The sequence below is a fragment of the Thamnophis elegans genome, chromosome 14 (genome assembly GCF_009769535.1).
Source record: "Thamnophis elegans isolate rThaEle1 chromosome 14, rThaEle1.pri, whole genome shotgun sequence".
In the NCBI taxonomy this organism is placed as follows: Eukaryota; Metazoa; Chordata; class Lepidosauria; order Squamata; family Colubridae; genus Thamnophis; species Thamnophis elegans.
Genome location: NC_045554.1, coordinates 12,796,212 through 12,809,761, shown reverse-complemented (window position 1 = coordinate 12,809,761; position 13,550 = coordinate 12,796,212). Strand labels below are relative to the sequence as shown.

General features: G+C 42.7%; 1 protein-coding gene across 1 annotated transcript; it reads right to left on the bottom strand.

Moving 5' to 3' along the window:
- Positions 1 to 4,808: 4,808 nt before the first annotated feature.
- KLHL10 (kelch like family member 10) lies at positions 4,809 to 13,177 on the bottom strand. The gene is made up of 4 exons (XM_032231022.1): positions 12,650 to 13,177; positions 10,023 to 10,640; positions 7,595 to 7,744; positions 4,809 to 5,183 (listed from the first exon to the last, which is right to left on the bottom strand). The coding sequence occupies exons 1-4, from the start codon at positions 13,067 to 13,069 to the stop codon at positions 4,809 to 4,811; spliced, it is 1,563 nt and encodes a 520-aa protein (XP_032086913.1). The 5' UTR covers positions 13,070 to 13,177.
- Positions 13,178 to 13,550: the final 373 nt, after the last annotated feature.

The following is a 13,550-nucleotide window of genomic DNA, read 5'->3' as shown; positions in this document are numbered from 1 at the left end:
GGGATAGGATAGGGTAGGATAGGATAGGATAGGATAGGATAATGGAATGAGAATACAATGGAATGGAATGAGAATAGAATCGAATAGAACAATGGAATGAGAATAGAACAATTGAATGAGAATAAAATAGAATCGAATAATGGAATGAGAATAGAATAGAATAATGGAATGACAATAGAATGAGAATAGAATCAAATAGAATAATGGAATGAGAATGGAATAGAATAATGGAATGAGAATAGAATGGAATAGAATAATGGAATGAAAATGGAATAGAGAATAGAACAATTGAATGAGAATAAAATAGAATCGAATAATGGAATGAGAATAGAATAGAATAATGGAATGACAATAGAATGAGAATAGAATCGAATAGAATAATGGAAAGAATGGAATAGAATAATGGAATGAGAATAGAATAGAATAATGGAATGAGAATAGAACAATGGAATGAGAATAGAATCGAATAGAATAATGGAATGAGAATAGAATGGAATAGAATAGAATAATGGAAATAATAGAATAGAATAATGGAATGAGAATAGAATAGAATAATGGAAAGAATCGAATAGAATAATGGAATGAGAATAGAATAATGGAATGAGAATAGAATAGAATAATGGAAAGAATAGAATAGAATAGAATAATGGAATGAGAATAGAATAGAATAATGGAATGAGAATAGAATAGAATAATGGAATGAGAATAGAACAATGGAATGAGAATAGAATCGAATAGAATAATGGAATGAGAATAGAATGGAATAGAATAGAATAATGGAAAGAATAGAATAGAATAATGGAATGAGAATAGAATAGAATAATGGAAAGAATAGAATAGAATAGAATAATGGAATGAGAATAGAATAGAATAATGGAATGAGAATAGAATAGAAAAATGGAATAGAATAATGCAGTGGTCTCAACCTGTGGGTCGGGACCCCTTTGGGGGTCGAACGACCCTTTCACAGGGGTCGCCTAAGACCATCAGAAAAAACATATTTTTGAAAAAATACGGAAAACATAAAACAATTTTATGGTTGGGGGTCACCACAACATGAGGAACTGTATTAAAGGGTCATGGCATTGGGAAGGTTGAGAACCACTGGGAAAATGGAATAAGAATAGAATAGGGCAGGGTAGGATAGGATAGAATAGGATAATGGAATGGGAATAGAATGGAATAAAATAATGGAATGAGAATACATTAGAATAGAACAGAATAATGGAATGAGAGTAGAATAGAATAGGATAGGATAGGATAGAATAGAATAACAGAGTTGGAAGGGACCTTGAAGGTCTTCTAGTCCAAACCCCCTGCCTAGGCAGGAAACCCTATACCGTTTCAGACAAATGAATATCCAACATCTTCTTAAAGACTTCCAGGGTTGGGGCATTCACAACTTCTGGAGGCAAGTTGTTCCACTGATTAATTGTTCTAACTGTCAGAGATTTTATCCTTAGTTCTTGGTTGCTTCTCTCCTTGATTAGTTTCCACCCATTATTTCTTATTCTACACTCAGGTGCTTTGGAGAATAGTTTGACTCCCTCTTCTTTGTGGCAACCCCTGAGATATTGGAAGACTGCTATCATGTCTCCCCTAGTCCTTTTTTCCATTAAACTAGACATACCCAGTTCCTGCAACCGTTCTTCATATGTTTTAACCTCCAGTCCCCTAATCATCTTTGTTGCTCTTCTCTGCACTCTTTCTAGAGTCTCCACATCTGTTTTACATTGTTGGCGACCAATGTTGTGGGGGATTTAGCAATTCCTTATTCAGACGTACCACAAAAGAGTTAGCAATTGCTGCATTTGAATCTGCATCGGAGACCTGGCAGACCCTTATTCATACGTGCCACAGAGTTTGGGTATTCTCATATTTAGGATGCGTGCCCTTGCTTACCCACTCCATGGCGGCACCCATCCCCGCAGCTGGAAAGCCAGCTGCCAGGACACCCTTACCTGGATCGGTGTGGCCAATCAGGTTCTGCCTCTTGAGATTTAGATGCATGCAAAGCAAAGCAAAGCTGACTTGCAATCAGTTTTTCCCCCTTTAATAGATGTAACATTCCAGATTTCATACTGGGTTTCTTTTCCCTTCAACTTAGAACTATGCCGCCTTCGGGCTGACCTGAACGTAGTACATAAAATTATCTACTACAATGTTCTACCTGTCAACGACTTCTTCAGCTTCAACCACAACAATACACGGGCACACAATAGATACAAACTCAAGGTAAATCGCTCCAAACTCGATTGCAGAAAATACGACTTCAGCAACAGAGGGGTCAATGCCTGGAATGCTCTACCTGACTCTGTGGTTTCTTCCCCAAACCCCAAAAACTTTAACCTTAGACTGTCTACTGTGGACCTCACCCCATTCCTAAGAGGTCTGTAAGGGGGCGTGCATACGCGCACCAGCATGCCTTCCGTCCCTGTCCTAATGTTCCCTTTTATTCGTATCCATTTCCTGTATTCAAAATTTTGTATATACTGTTATCTATTATCTGATACACACTTGACAAAACAAATAAATAAAGTAAAATAATTGACTATTTATCAGTCCATCTCTCCAGAGCTTCTGTTATATGCTCCAGAATAGGGTTCCTTTTTTTCCCTTTATTATGATGATAAATAGCTCAAGGGGGTGAACATATCCAACACACCTTCCTGCGTCTCTTTTCCCCACAAGCAACAACCTTGTGAGGTAGGATGGGCAGATATCTATCTATCTATCTATCTATCTATCTATCTATCTATCTATCTATCTATCTATCTATCATCTATCTATCTATCTATCTATCTTCTATCTATCTATCTATCATCTATCTATCTATCTATCTATCATCTATCTATCTATCTATCTATCTATCTATCTATCTATCTATGGTTCTATCTATCTATCTATCTATCTATCTATCTATCTATCTATCTATCATCTATCTATCTATCTATCTATCTATCTATCTATCTATCTATCTATCTATCTATCTATCTATCTATCTATCTATCTATCTATCTATCTATCTATCTATCTTCTATCTATCTATCTTCTATCTATCTATCTATCTATCTATCTATCTATCTATCTATCAATCATCTATCTATCTATCTATCTATCTATCTATCTATCTATCATCTATCTATCTTCTATCTATCTATCTATCTATCTATCTATCTATCTATCTATCTATCTATCTATCTATCTATCTATCTATCATCTATCTATCTATCTATCTATCTATCTATCTATCTATCATCTATCTATCTATCTATCTATCTATCTATCTATCTATCTATCTATCTATCTATCTATCTATCTATCTATCTATCTATCTATCTATCTATCTATCTATCTATCTATCTATCTATCTATCTATCTATCTATCTATCTATCTATCTATCTATCTATCTATCTATCTATCTATCTATCTATCTATCTATCTATCTATCTATCTATCTATCTATCTATCTATCTATCTATCTATCTATCTATCATCTATCTATCTATCTATCATCTATCTATCTATCTATCTATCTATCTATCATCTATCTATCTATCTATCATCTATCTATCTATCTATCTATCTATCTATCTATCTATCATCTATCTATCTATCTATCTATCTATCTATCTTCTATCTATCTATCTATCTATCTATCTTCTATCTATCATCTATCTATCTATCTATCTATCTATCTATCTATCATCTATCTATCTATCTATCTATCTATCTATCTATCTATCTACCATCTATCTATCTATCTATCTATCTTCTATCTATCTATCTATCTATCTATCTATCTATCTATCTATCTATCTATCTATCATCTATCTATCTATCTATCATCTATCTATCTATCTATCTATCTATCTATCTATCTATCTATCTATCTATCTTCTATCTATCTATCTATCATCTATCTATCTATCTATCTATCATCTATCATCTATCTATCTATCTTCTATCTATCTATCTATCTATCTATCTATCTATCTATCTTCTATCTATCTATCTATCATCTATCTATCTATCTATCTATCATCTATCATCTATCATCTATCTATCTATCTTCTATCTATCTATCTATCTATCTATCTATCTATCTATCTATCTATCTATCATCTATCTATCTATCTATCTATCATCTATCATCTATCTATCTATCTATCTATCTATCTATCTATCTATCTATCTATCTATCTATCTATCTTCTATCTATCTATCATCTATCTATCTATCTATCTATCTATCTATCTATCTATCTATCTATCTATCATCTGTCTATCTATCTATCTATCTATCTATCTATCTATCTATCTATCTATCTATCTATCTATTATCTATCTATAGATAGAGGAGGGGGAGGGGGAAGGGGAGGGAGGGAGGGAGGGAGGGGGGGGCGAGGGAGAGAGAGAGAGGCTGGCTCAGTCACCCAGGCAGCTTTCACAACTAAGCAGCACTAGAACTCACCAACTCCTGGTGATTGGCTGAAAGTCACCTAGCCGGCTTTCATACCTAAGGAAGGACTAGAACTCACCAACTCCTATGATTGGCCGAAAGTCACCTAGCTGGCTTTCATGGCTAAAATGGGACTAGAACTTACCGTCTCCTGGTTTCTAACCTGGTACCTTAACCATTAGACCAAACTGTCTCTTTAAATTAGCCAACAATGAGAAACGCGGCTTTCCCTCCACTCATAAGGACTAGCCTCTTGGTTTATTTGGAAGGAAGGAAAGAGGCCGTTTTACTTGTGCATCTAGTTCTTGCTTAGAGGGCTTTATTAGTCAAGGAGTGATTTCTTTTTTCACACTGGGAGTGTGCTAGTGGAGGACGAATATTTGACCTCGTCTCTCTGGGATGACCCCACATAGTTGTCCCGCCTGGCAGCGTACTCCCCGACGTTGGGCAGTCCCGGGACCACACAGCAGCTCAGCGCACTGCGGTAGATGCTCATGTCATGGGCATCATACCACTCGTCCGTCTTCTCGTCGTAGCACTCGACGTTGAACGTGGTCGTGAAGCCATTGAAGCCGCCCACCACAAAGAGCAGGTCGTCCACCACCTCAATGCCGAAGTTGCTCCGAGGGTTGAACATGGTCGGGATCGTGCGCCAAGTGTTGGCGATCGGGTTGTACGCCTCGGCGCTCCGCAGGCGGTTGGCGCCGTCAAAACCGCCTACCTGCAGAGGGCAAGAATCAAACCAAGGAACGACGTAAGGGGAAGGGCGGCTTGGCCCCGTGGCAGATGGAGAAACCCCAACATTTATTCGAATGGAATAGAGCTGGAAGGGACCTTGGAGGTCTTCTAGTCCAGCCCCCTGCTCCAGCAGGAGGTCCTATACCATTTCAGACAAGGGACTCTCCAATGTTTTCTTAAAAGCCTCCAGTGATGAAAGACCTACAACTTCTGAAGGTAAGCTATTCCACCAGTTAATTGTCCTCACCAAGGGTGTCAAACTGGCAACCCACAGGCTGAATGCATCACATGTGGGTCACGGCCACCCCAGCTCCACAAATGGGGGAAATGTTGTCACACGACAGTAAGGGGACACGGCGAGTTTAGCACCCATGGTCCTCACTGTTAGGAAGTTTCTCCTTAATTCCAGGTTCCTTGTCTACCTACCCCATGGACTTCTTAAAAGTGCAGAGAAGAGCCACAAAGATGATTAGGGGACTGGAGGCTAAAACATATGAAGAATGGTTGCAGAAACTGGGTATGTCTAGTTCAATGAAAAGAAGGACTAGGGGAGACAGGATAGCAGTGTTCCAATATCTCAGGGGTTGCCACAAAGAAGAGGGAGTCAAGCTATTCTCCAAAGTACCTAAGGGTAGGACAAGAAGCAATGGGTGGAGACTAATCAAAGAGAGAAGCAACCTGGAATTAAGGAGAAATTTTCTAAGCTACATCAACAGAGGGATAGAATCAAGATCACGTGAAGTATTAATACCACTTTATAAGGCCTTGGTAAGGCCACACTTGCAATACGGCATCCAGTTTTGGTCGCCACGATGTAGAAAAGACTGGAGGCTAAAACATATGAAGAACGGTGGCAGGAACTGGGTATGTCTAGTTTAGTGAAAAGAAGGACCAGAGGAGACATGATAGCAGTGTTCCAATATCTCAGGGGCTGCCACAAAGAAGAGGGAGTCAGGCTATTCTCCAAAGCACCAGAGGGCAGGACAAGGAGCAATGGGTGGAAACTAATCAAAACAGAGAAGCAACTTAGAATTAAGGAGAAATTTCCTGACAGTGAGCACAATCAACCAGTGGAACAGCTTGCCACCAAGAAGTTGTGAATGCTCCATCAGTGGAGACTTTTAAGAGGAGACTGGATAATCATTTGTCTGAAGTGGTGTAGGGTTTCCTGTCTAGATGGGGGGTTGGACTAGATGACCACCAGGGTCCCTTCCAACTCTCTCATTCTATTCTAAAACAACCCTGACCTACTTGCACTCCTCCAGATGTGGTGGACTGCTTGTCCACAATCTAGGACAGGGATGTCAAACTCAAGGCCCAGAGGGGAGGGGGGCGGATCTGGCCAGCAGGTGCTTAGATCTGGCTGCGAGGCCACCCTGGAAACAGCAAAGGAGTGGCACCGCGGTGCCTCTACCAGCGAAAACTGTGTTCGGGAGGGCCGCACACGGCCTTCCCAGGCTCCGTTTTCAGCCGCGATGGCCTCCTGCCACCCTCTGCTGGCAAAGGGCGGCAGGAGGCTGTCGCGGCTGAAAATGGTGTGGCACGACAAAACCGCGCTCGTCAAAATAGCGGTGATAAAATCGCATCGCTAAAGCCGCAACGTCATCACCGTGTGTCATCACCGCTGCGACAACAGCACGGCGACAGAAGGGCGCTTTAAAACAGCGCGGCAGCAGAAAGCGGATTTAAATTAAGATAAGGGTTAGGATTAGGTTTAGGGGTTTGTTTTAGGGTTAGGTTTAGGTTTAGGTTTAGGTTTAGGGTTAGGGTTAGGTTAGGGTTAGGGTTAGGGTTAGGGTTAGGGTTAGGGTTAGGTTTATGATGCTGAGTGCTTGGGAATGCGCGGATTTGCCCTCCGCGATTATGTCATCGCGGTAGGGTCGCATTTTTCTTAGCGCTTTGAATGGCGCGAATTAGTCTCCGCGGATAAGGGCTTCGCGGATTTGTGGTGGAACCGAAAATGGAGCTCGGGAGCCCATTTTCACTGGCAGTGCCCGGGCCACCACAGGCGCCCCCGACATGAGTGACATCAAGCTGGCCACGCCCATCCTATCCCCCCCAAGGTCAAACGACCCTGATGCGGTTCTCGATGGAGTCGAGTTTGACACCCCTGATCTTGGAGTTGTTTCCCGACTGTTCTAGAGCAGTGTTTCTCAACCTTGGCCACTTGAAGATGTCTGGACTTCAACTTCACAGCATTCGCTGGCTGGGGAATTCTGGGAGTTGAAGTCCAGACATCTTCAAGTAGCCAAGGTTGAGAAACACTGTTCTAGAGGGCCAGGGCTTGGAGAGAGCTGCCCTAGACGGCGCATAGAACCGTGCAGCTAGCAACCGCGATTGAAGGATGCTGCCGGCTCGCCTGCCCTTACCACCCCAAGAGGACCCCAGCCTTACCGCGTAGACGTGTTCACCGTACGCGATCACGCCGATCCCGCTGCGCCTGCTTCGCATGGGAGCAATCAAGCTCCACTGATCCACCTTGGCATCGTACACCTCCGCCGTGAAGAGACACTCGTTCCCATTGAAACCACCGCAAATGTAAACCTTGTGTTTGCAGAAACCAAAAAACGGGAAAAGAGGAGCGGGGGGGGGGGGAGTTCATTAGATGCCTGCAAGCACTGAGAACACTGGAAGGGCATTATTGATAAGGATAAGGGATACAGTTAATGATACATACATGTACTATCATAATAAAGGGAACGTGGACACAAATTGTAAACAGTGATTCGAGGGGAGAAAAGGGCTCAGATATTTTGTCAACTAGTTTTTGTTTAGAATGTGTTATAAAGGTTTAAGGCTATTGGATGACTTTTGTAATAATTAATGAAATGCCATTAGGTGGTTGTGTTTTTTTTTAACTATGGATTATTCTAGGCAAAAGAACATTAAAACAATTTCAGCTAAATGAGAACTATGATATGTTGAAAGTAAGACTCATTAAGAACTTTATATTCGATATGAATGTAAGTAAGGATTCTGGAAGAGATGCATGAAAGCTAATTGTAACCAATTGACACACTTTCTACAAGATGTAATGTAAGATGGTCATTTTTGTGTGGTGTTTGTTTAGTAAAAATAAAAAAAAATGTTTATTTAAAAAAAAATCAGAGGTGGGTTTCTACTGGTTTGGACCATTCCCTGCCCTGCTCTCCCCATTTTTTCGTATCCATTTCCTGTATTCATCATCTTGTAGATACTTCCATCTATTATCTGATACACGCTTGACAAAACAAATAAATAAAATGAAATAAAATAAATGACTCTTTATGTGTTCACCTCTCCAGAGCTTCCGTTATAGGCGCCACAACAGGTTTCCTTTCTTGCCTTGATTATGATGGCAAATAGCTTAAGGGGGTGAACGTATCCAACACACCTTCCTGCGCCTCTTTTCCCCACAAGCAACAACCTTGTGAGGTAGGTTGGGCAGAGAGAGAGGGAGGGAGGGAGGGAGAGAGAGAGAGAGGGAGAGGGAGAGGGAGAGAGAGGGAGAGGGAGAGAGAGGGAGGGAGAGGGAGAGAGAGAGGGAGAGAGGGGGGGGAGAGAGGGAGAGAGAGGGAGAGAGAGAGGGGGAGAGGGAGAGAGAGAGAGAGAGAGACTGGCCCAAACTCATCCAGGCAGCTTTCACGACTCAGCAGCACTAGAACTCACCATCTCCCGGTGACTGGCAAAAATCACCCAGCTAGCTTGCATGCCTAAGGCAGGACTAGAACTCACCTTCTCCTAGTGATTGGCCCAAAGTCACCTAGCCGGCTTTCATGGCTTAGGCAGGACTAGAACTCACCATTTCCTGGTGATTGGCTGAAAATCACCCAGCTAGCTAGGAAGTTAGCACCCACTCCTCTCCTAGGGGAATGAAATATTTTGAGAACTATTAAAAAAAGGCAGAATATTATATTTCCCTGAATGATAAGCTTTTGTTTTAGAGGGAGAAAGCAGCCCCCGCCTTTTCTTAATAGCCCACAGCAGAGGTCACCACTTAAGAGACAAAGTGACAGATAGCGCTATTCATAGGCAAAGCAAATATTGCCGGCAGAAATCCATTCCAGGCAGGAGGGTTTTGAAATTCCCTGCTGCAAAGTCTGAACAAAGGCAGAGTGATAGGATTAGCCCTTACCAGTGGTTTTTACTACCAGGTTTTTACTACCGGTTCTGTGTGCATGGCTTGGTGGGCGTGGGTGTGGTTTGGTGGGCGTAGCAGGGGAAGGATACTGCAAAATCCCCATTCCCCCCCCACTCTGGGGACAGCCAGAGGTGGCATTTGCCAGTTCTCCAAATTACTCAAAATTTCCGCTACCTCAGAACCTGCTGAATTTCACCCCTGGCCATCACTCAAGATCCAAACCATAATAGGAATTGCCAAACACCCTTTCAGAAGATGAGCCTCTTCATCCCATCTCATCTCAGCAGCCCAAACTTCAACCAAACTTGGGAGCTCAGGCAACCTATAGAGCAGTGATGGCGAACTTTTTCAGCCCCAAGTGCCGAAAAGGGGGCGCTTTGCATGTGGTGCGGGGGCCTAGAGGTGGCACTCTTGCCTCACAAGCAGGAGGCTGTGAGTTCGATATCTGCAGAGGCATATATTTCACTCTCTGGGCACCGTGAGAAAATTTCTGCTGCAAAAAACAAAACTCCGCACCGGTGACAAGAAAAGCATCCGGCCAGTAAACACTCAGCTCCATTTAGTTGCCCAGACTCCACCTGCAAAGAGATTATGGTGTCATTTAAAGGAGGAGAAGAAGATGATGATGAAAGATCCAAGGCATGAGCCTGCAAAGGGCCTGGCAATTCTACTCCCCGCCGGAAAATTCTGCACAATAATTACCTTTCCGTAGAGTGTCGTTGCACTCGCGTCACTCCTCTGCTCGTGCATGGGAGCGATTAAGGTCCACTGGTTGGTCTCGGGCTCGTACCTCTCTGCCGTGTTGAGGCGCACGTAGCCGTCAAAACCACCCATGGCATAGATGAAGTTTTCAAGGACCGTGACGCTAACGTAGCAGCGCCTGGAGTGCATGGGGGCCACCTGGTGCCAGGTTTTTTTGATGGGCTCAAACCGCTTGACGCTGTTGAAATAGTCTACGCTGTCAAACCCGCCAATGATGTAGACGTAGCCCTTCAGGTAGGCAGCACCGTGGTACGCCCGGGGACTCTCTTGCTGGCAAGTCACGTTCACCCAACGATCCGCCCGGGCGTCATATGTCTCAATCGCATTGGTCGGGCTCCCTCCACTCCAGCCGCCAATGGCAAACAGGATGGCGTAAGGGAGCCGGGGTCTCGTCAGGGGATTGGTGAAGTCGGAACTCGAAGGGCCGTTCATGTTCAGGTCGTACATGGCTTTGAGGGCATCGATCACGATGGGCTTGCACTCCTCGCTGTCCTTCACGTAATCGTGCATTTTGACGTTGTTCATGAAGTACTCCGCGTGCATCAAGGCCAGGCGCACCTTCAAAGAGAGGAGGAGGGTTGAGGGGATTGCAGACGTTTTCAAGAAGAGAATATAGGCTGCTGAACATTCTCCATCATCCAGGGAAAGCTGCTGGAAGGTTGAGCCATGGGCAACTGGAACTAATGAAAATAAGTCCTGCTACCATGACTCAATTTTCAGACAACTGGACGAATGAGAATCTTTAAGATTACGAGCCCTGGTGGCACAGTGGTTAGGGTGCATTATTGCAGGCTAACTCTGACCATTGCCAGCAGTTCAATCCTGAATGGCTCAAGGTTGACTCAGCCTTCCATCCTTCCAAGGTGGGTAAAATGAGGAGCCAGATTGTTGGGGGCAAGAGACTGACTCTGTAAACCGCTTAGAGGGGGCTGTGAAAGCACCATGAAGCGGTATGTAAGTATAAGTGCTCTTGCTCCTTTTTTCTCCTTCCCTCCCTCCCTTGCTCCTTCCTTCCTTCCTTCTTTCCTTCCTCATTCCCTCCCTCCTTCCCTCCCATCCATCCATCCATCCATCCATCCATCCATCCATCCATCCATACACAGTGATTAGAATACAGTAATGCAGGCTAATTCTGCCCACTGCCAGCAGTTCGATCCTGACCAGCTCAAGATTGACTCAGCCTTCCATCCTTCTGAGGTGGGTAAAATGAGGACTCAGAATGCTGGAGGCGATATACTGAGTCTCTAAACCGTTTAGAGAGGGCTGTAGAGCATTGTGAAGTGGTATATAAGTCTCAAGTGCTATTTCTCTCTTCATCAACATATTGCAATAGACTTTGGGAAGGAAACCCCTGAGGTTGGTGCAAGAGGATTGGTAACACTTCAACGACTCTCTGCCTTATTAACGTGCTCAGATTAATGAAGCTGATTTCATGAGCAGCGAAATGTCTCAAGCTAACTAAAACTAGTCCAGTTGCCATCACTCACCTTCAGCCAAGAAGATGAAAAGCGATAGCAGGGCATCTGCAGGGAGACTCAAAAATGTCAAGAGAGTGCCCACCTTATTATTCTTAAGAGCTGAATGCAACAAAATTTCATGTGAATGTATGCTAATTAGTGTCCATTTAAAGTGGCAATATTCTCTATTCTATTCTATTCCTAGTCCCTATTCTTATTCTATTCTATTCCATTCTATTCTTTCTCTATTCCTATTCCCTATTCTTATTCTATTCTATTATTCTATTCTATCCTTATTCTACTCTATTTTATTCTATTCTTTCTCTATTCCTCGTCCCTCTTCCCTATTCTTTTCTTATTCTATTCTATTCTATTCTATCCTATCCTATCAAATCCTATCCTATCCTATCCTATCCTTCTTCTTCTATTCTATTTTATTCTATTCTTTCTGCATTCCTATTCCCTATTCTTATTTTCTTATTCTATTCTATTCTTCTTATTCTATTCTATTTTATTCTATTCTTCATTCCTATTCCCTATTCTTATTCTCATTTTCTTATTCTATTCTAATCTAATCTATTCTATCCTATCAAATCCTATCCTATCTTTCTTATTCTATTCTATTCTATTCTATTCTTTCTCTATTCCTATTCCCTATTCCCTATTCTTATTTTCTTATTCTATTCTATTCTTCTTATTCTATTTTTTCTATTCTTTCTCTATTCCTATTCCTTATTCTTATTTTCTTATTCTATTCTATCCTATCCTATCTTATCCCTATCCTTATCCCTATTCTTATTCTATTTATTCATTCTTTATTCTATTTATTCTCTGTTCTGTTCTATTCCCTCTCTGCCTGCCTATCTCTGCCCACCAATCAAGTTCCTGCAAGATGTTTGCATAGCGGTCAGTCTGTGCCCAGGTTGGTGAGCAGCTCCCTTTTTCTGCCCAGCTGGGTGACCTTGAAGCAGAGCCTGGAGGCAGCTTCTACTTTTGTTTCCCCACAAGCCTGCCGCTCCTTTCATTTTCCTCCCCCCCCCTCCCCACAATTTTATGGCACACGGTCGCCGCATAATAGTGAACATAAGGTGGCAGCTGACCTAAACTCACCTTCGGTAGCAGGACCGCCATGTGCTGTTTCCGGTTGGGAGGTTCGTGGGCGATCCACTTGAGAATGGCTTCGAAGACAGCGTCTTCCTGCTTCACGTTGAGTTCGTCCTTTTCAATGATGTCCTTAAACTCATTGACCGAGAGCTCCAGGAATTCAGTCGACGCTTTTACCATTTCCTCAAAGTTGTGCAGGATGAACATGTAGGCGGCCTGACGTAGCTCCGGGCAGTAGTAATACTCGGTGAATTTGCAGATGCCGATGCAATTTTCTAAACAGAGCTGAGACTTCATAAAGTCGGAGCAGGCCCTGACAATACCCATCACATTAAACTGGTCGGCGGCCACTAGGAGCCTCTCCACATTGTCCACCGTAATGGGCACTGTCCTTGTGTAAGCGTATTCAATAATGAGCTTCATCATATCTGGGGTAATACCAGGAATATTATATATCTTTTTTTCGGAGTTGTTCCAACTACTGGTAAACAGAGCTCTGCAAGAGAAGTATTAACAGTCATGGTGTGCTGGGCCTCCAAGGGACAGCGTTGGCTTAATACTGGAGTCTCCAAACTTGGTAACTTTTAAGACTTGTGAACTTCAACTCCCAGAATTCCTGGCTGGTGGATTCTGGGAGTTGAAGTCCAGAAATCTTAAAGTTGCTAAGTTTGGAGACTCATGGCTTAATGAAATCCCTCCAGCTTGCTTGCTTATTAGTTTGTTTACTTGTTTAAAATAAGATAACTTTTACTGCCACTTTTTTTCAGTGAACACACTGCACAGTTTTTAAAAAAAAATGAAATTCTGGTTCCGGCTCTCAAAAGAAAAATGAATATAAAGGTAAAGGTTCTCCTTGCACATCTGTGCTAGTCGTTCCTGACTCTAGGGGGCGGTGCTCATCTACATT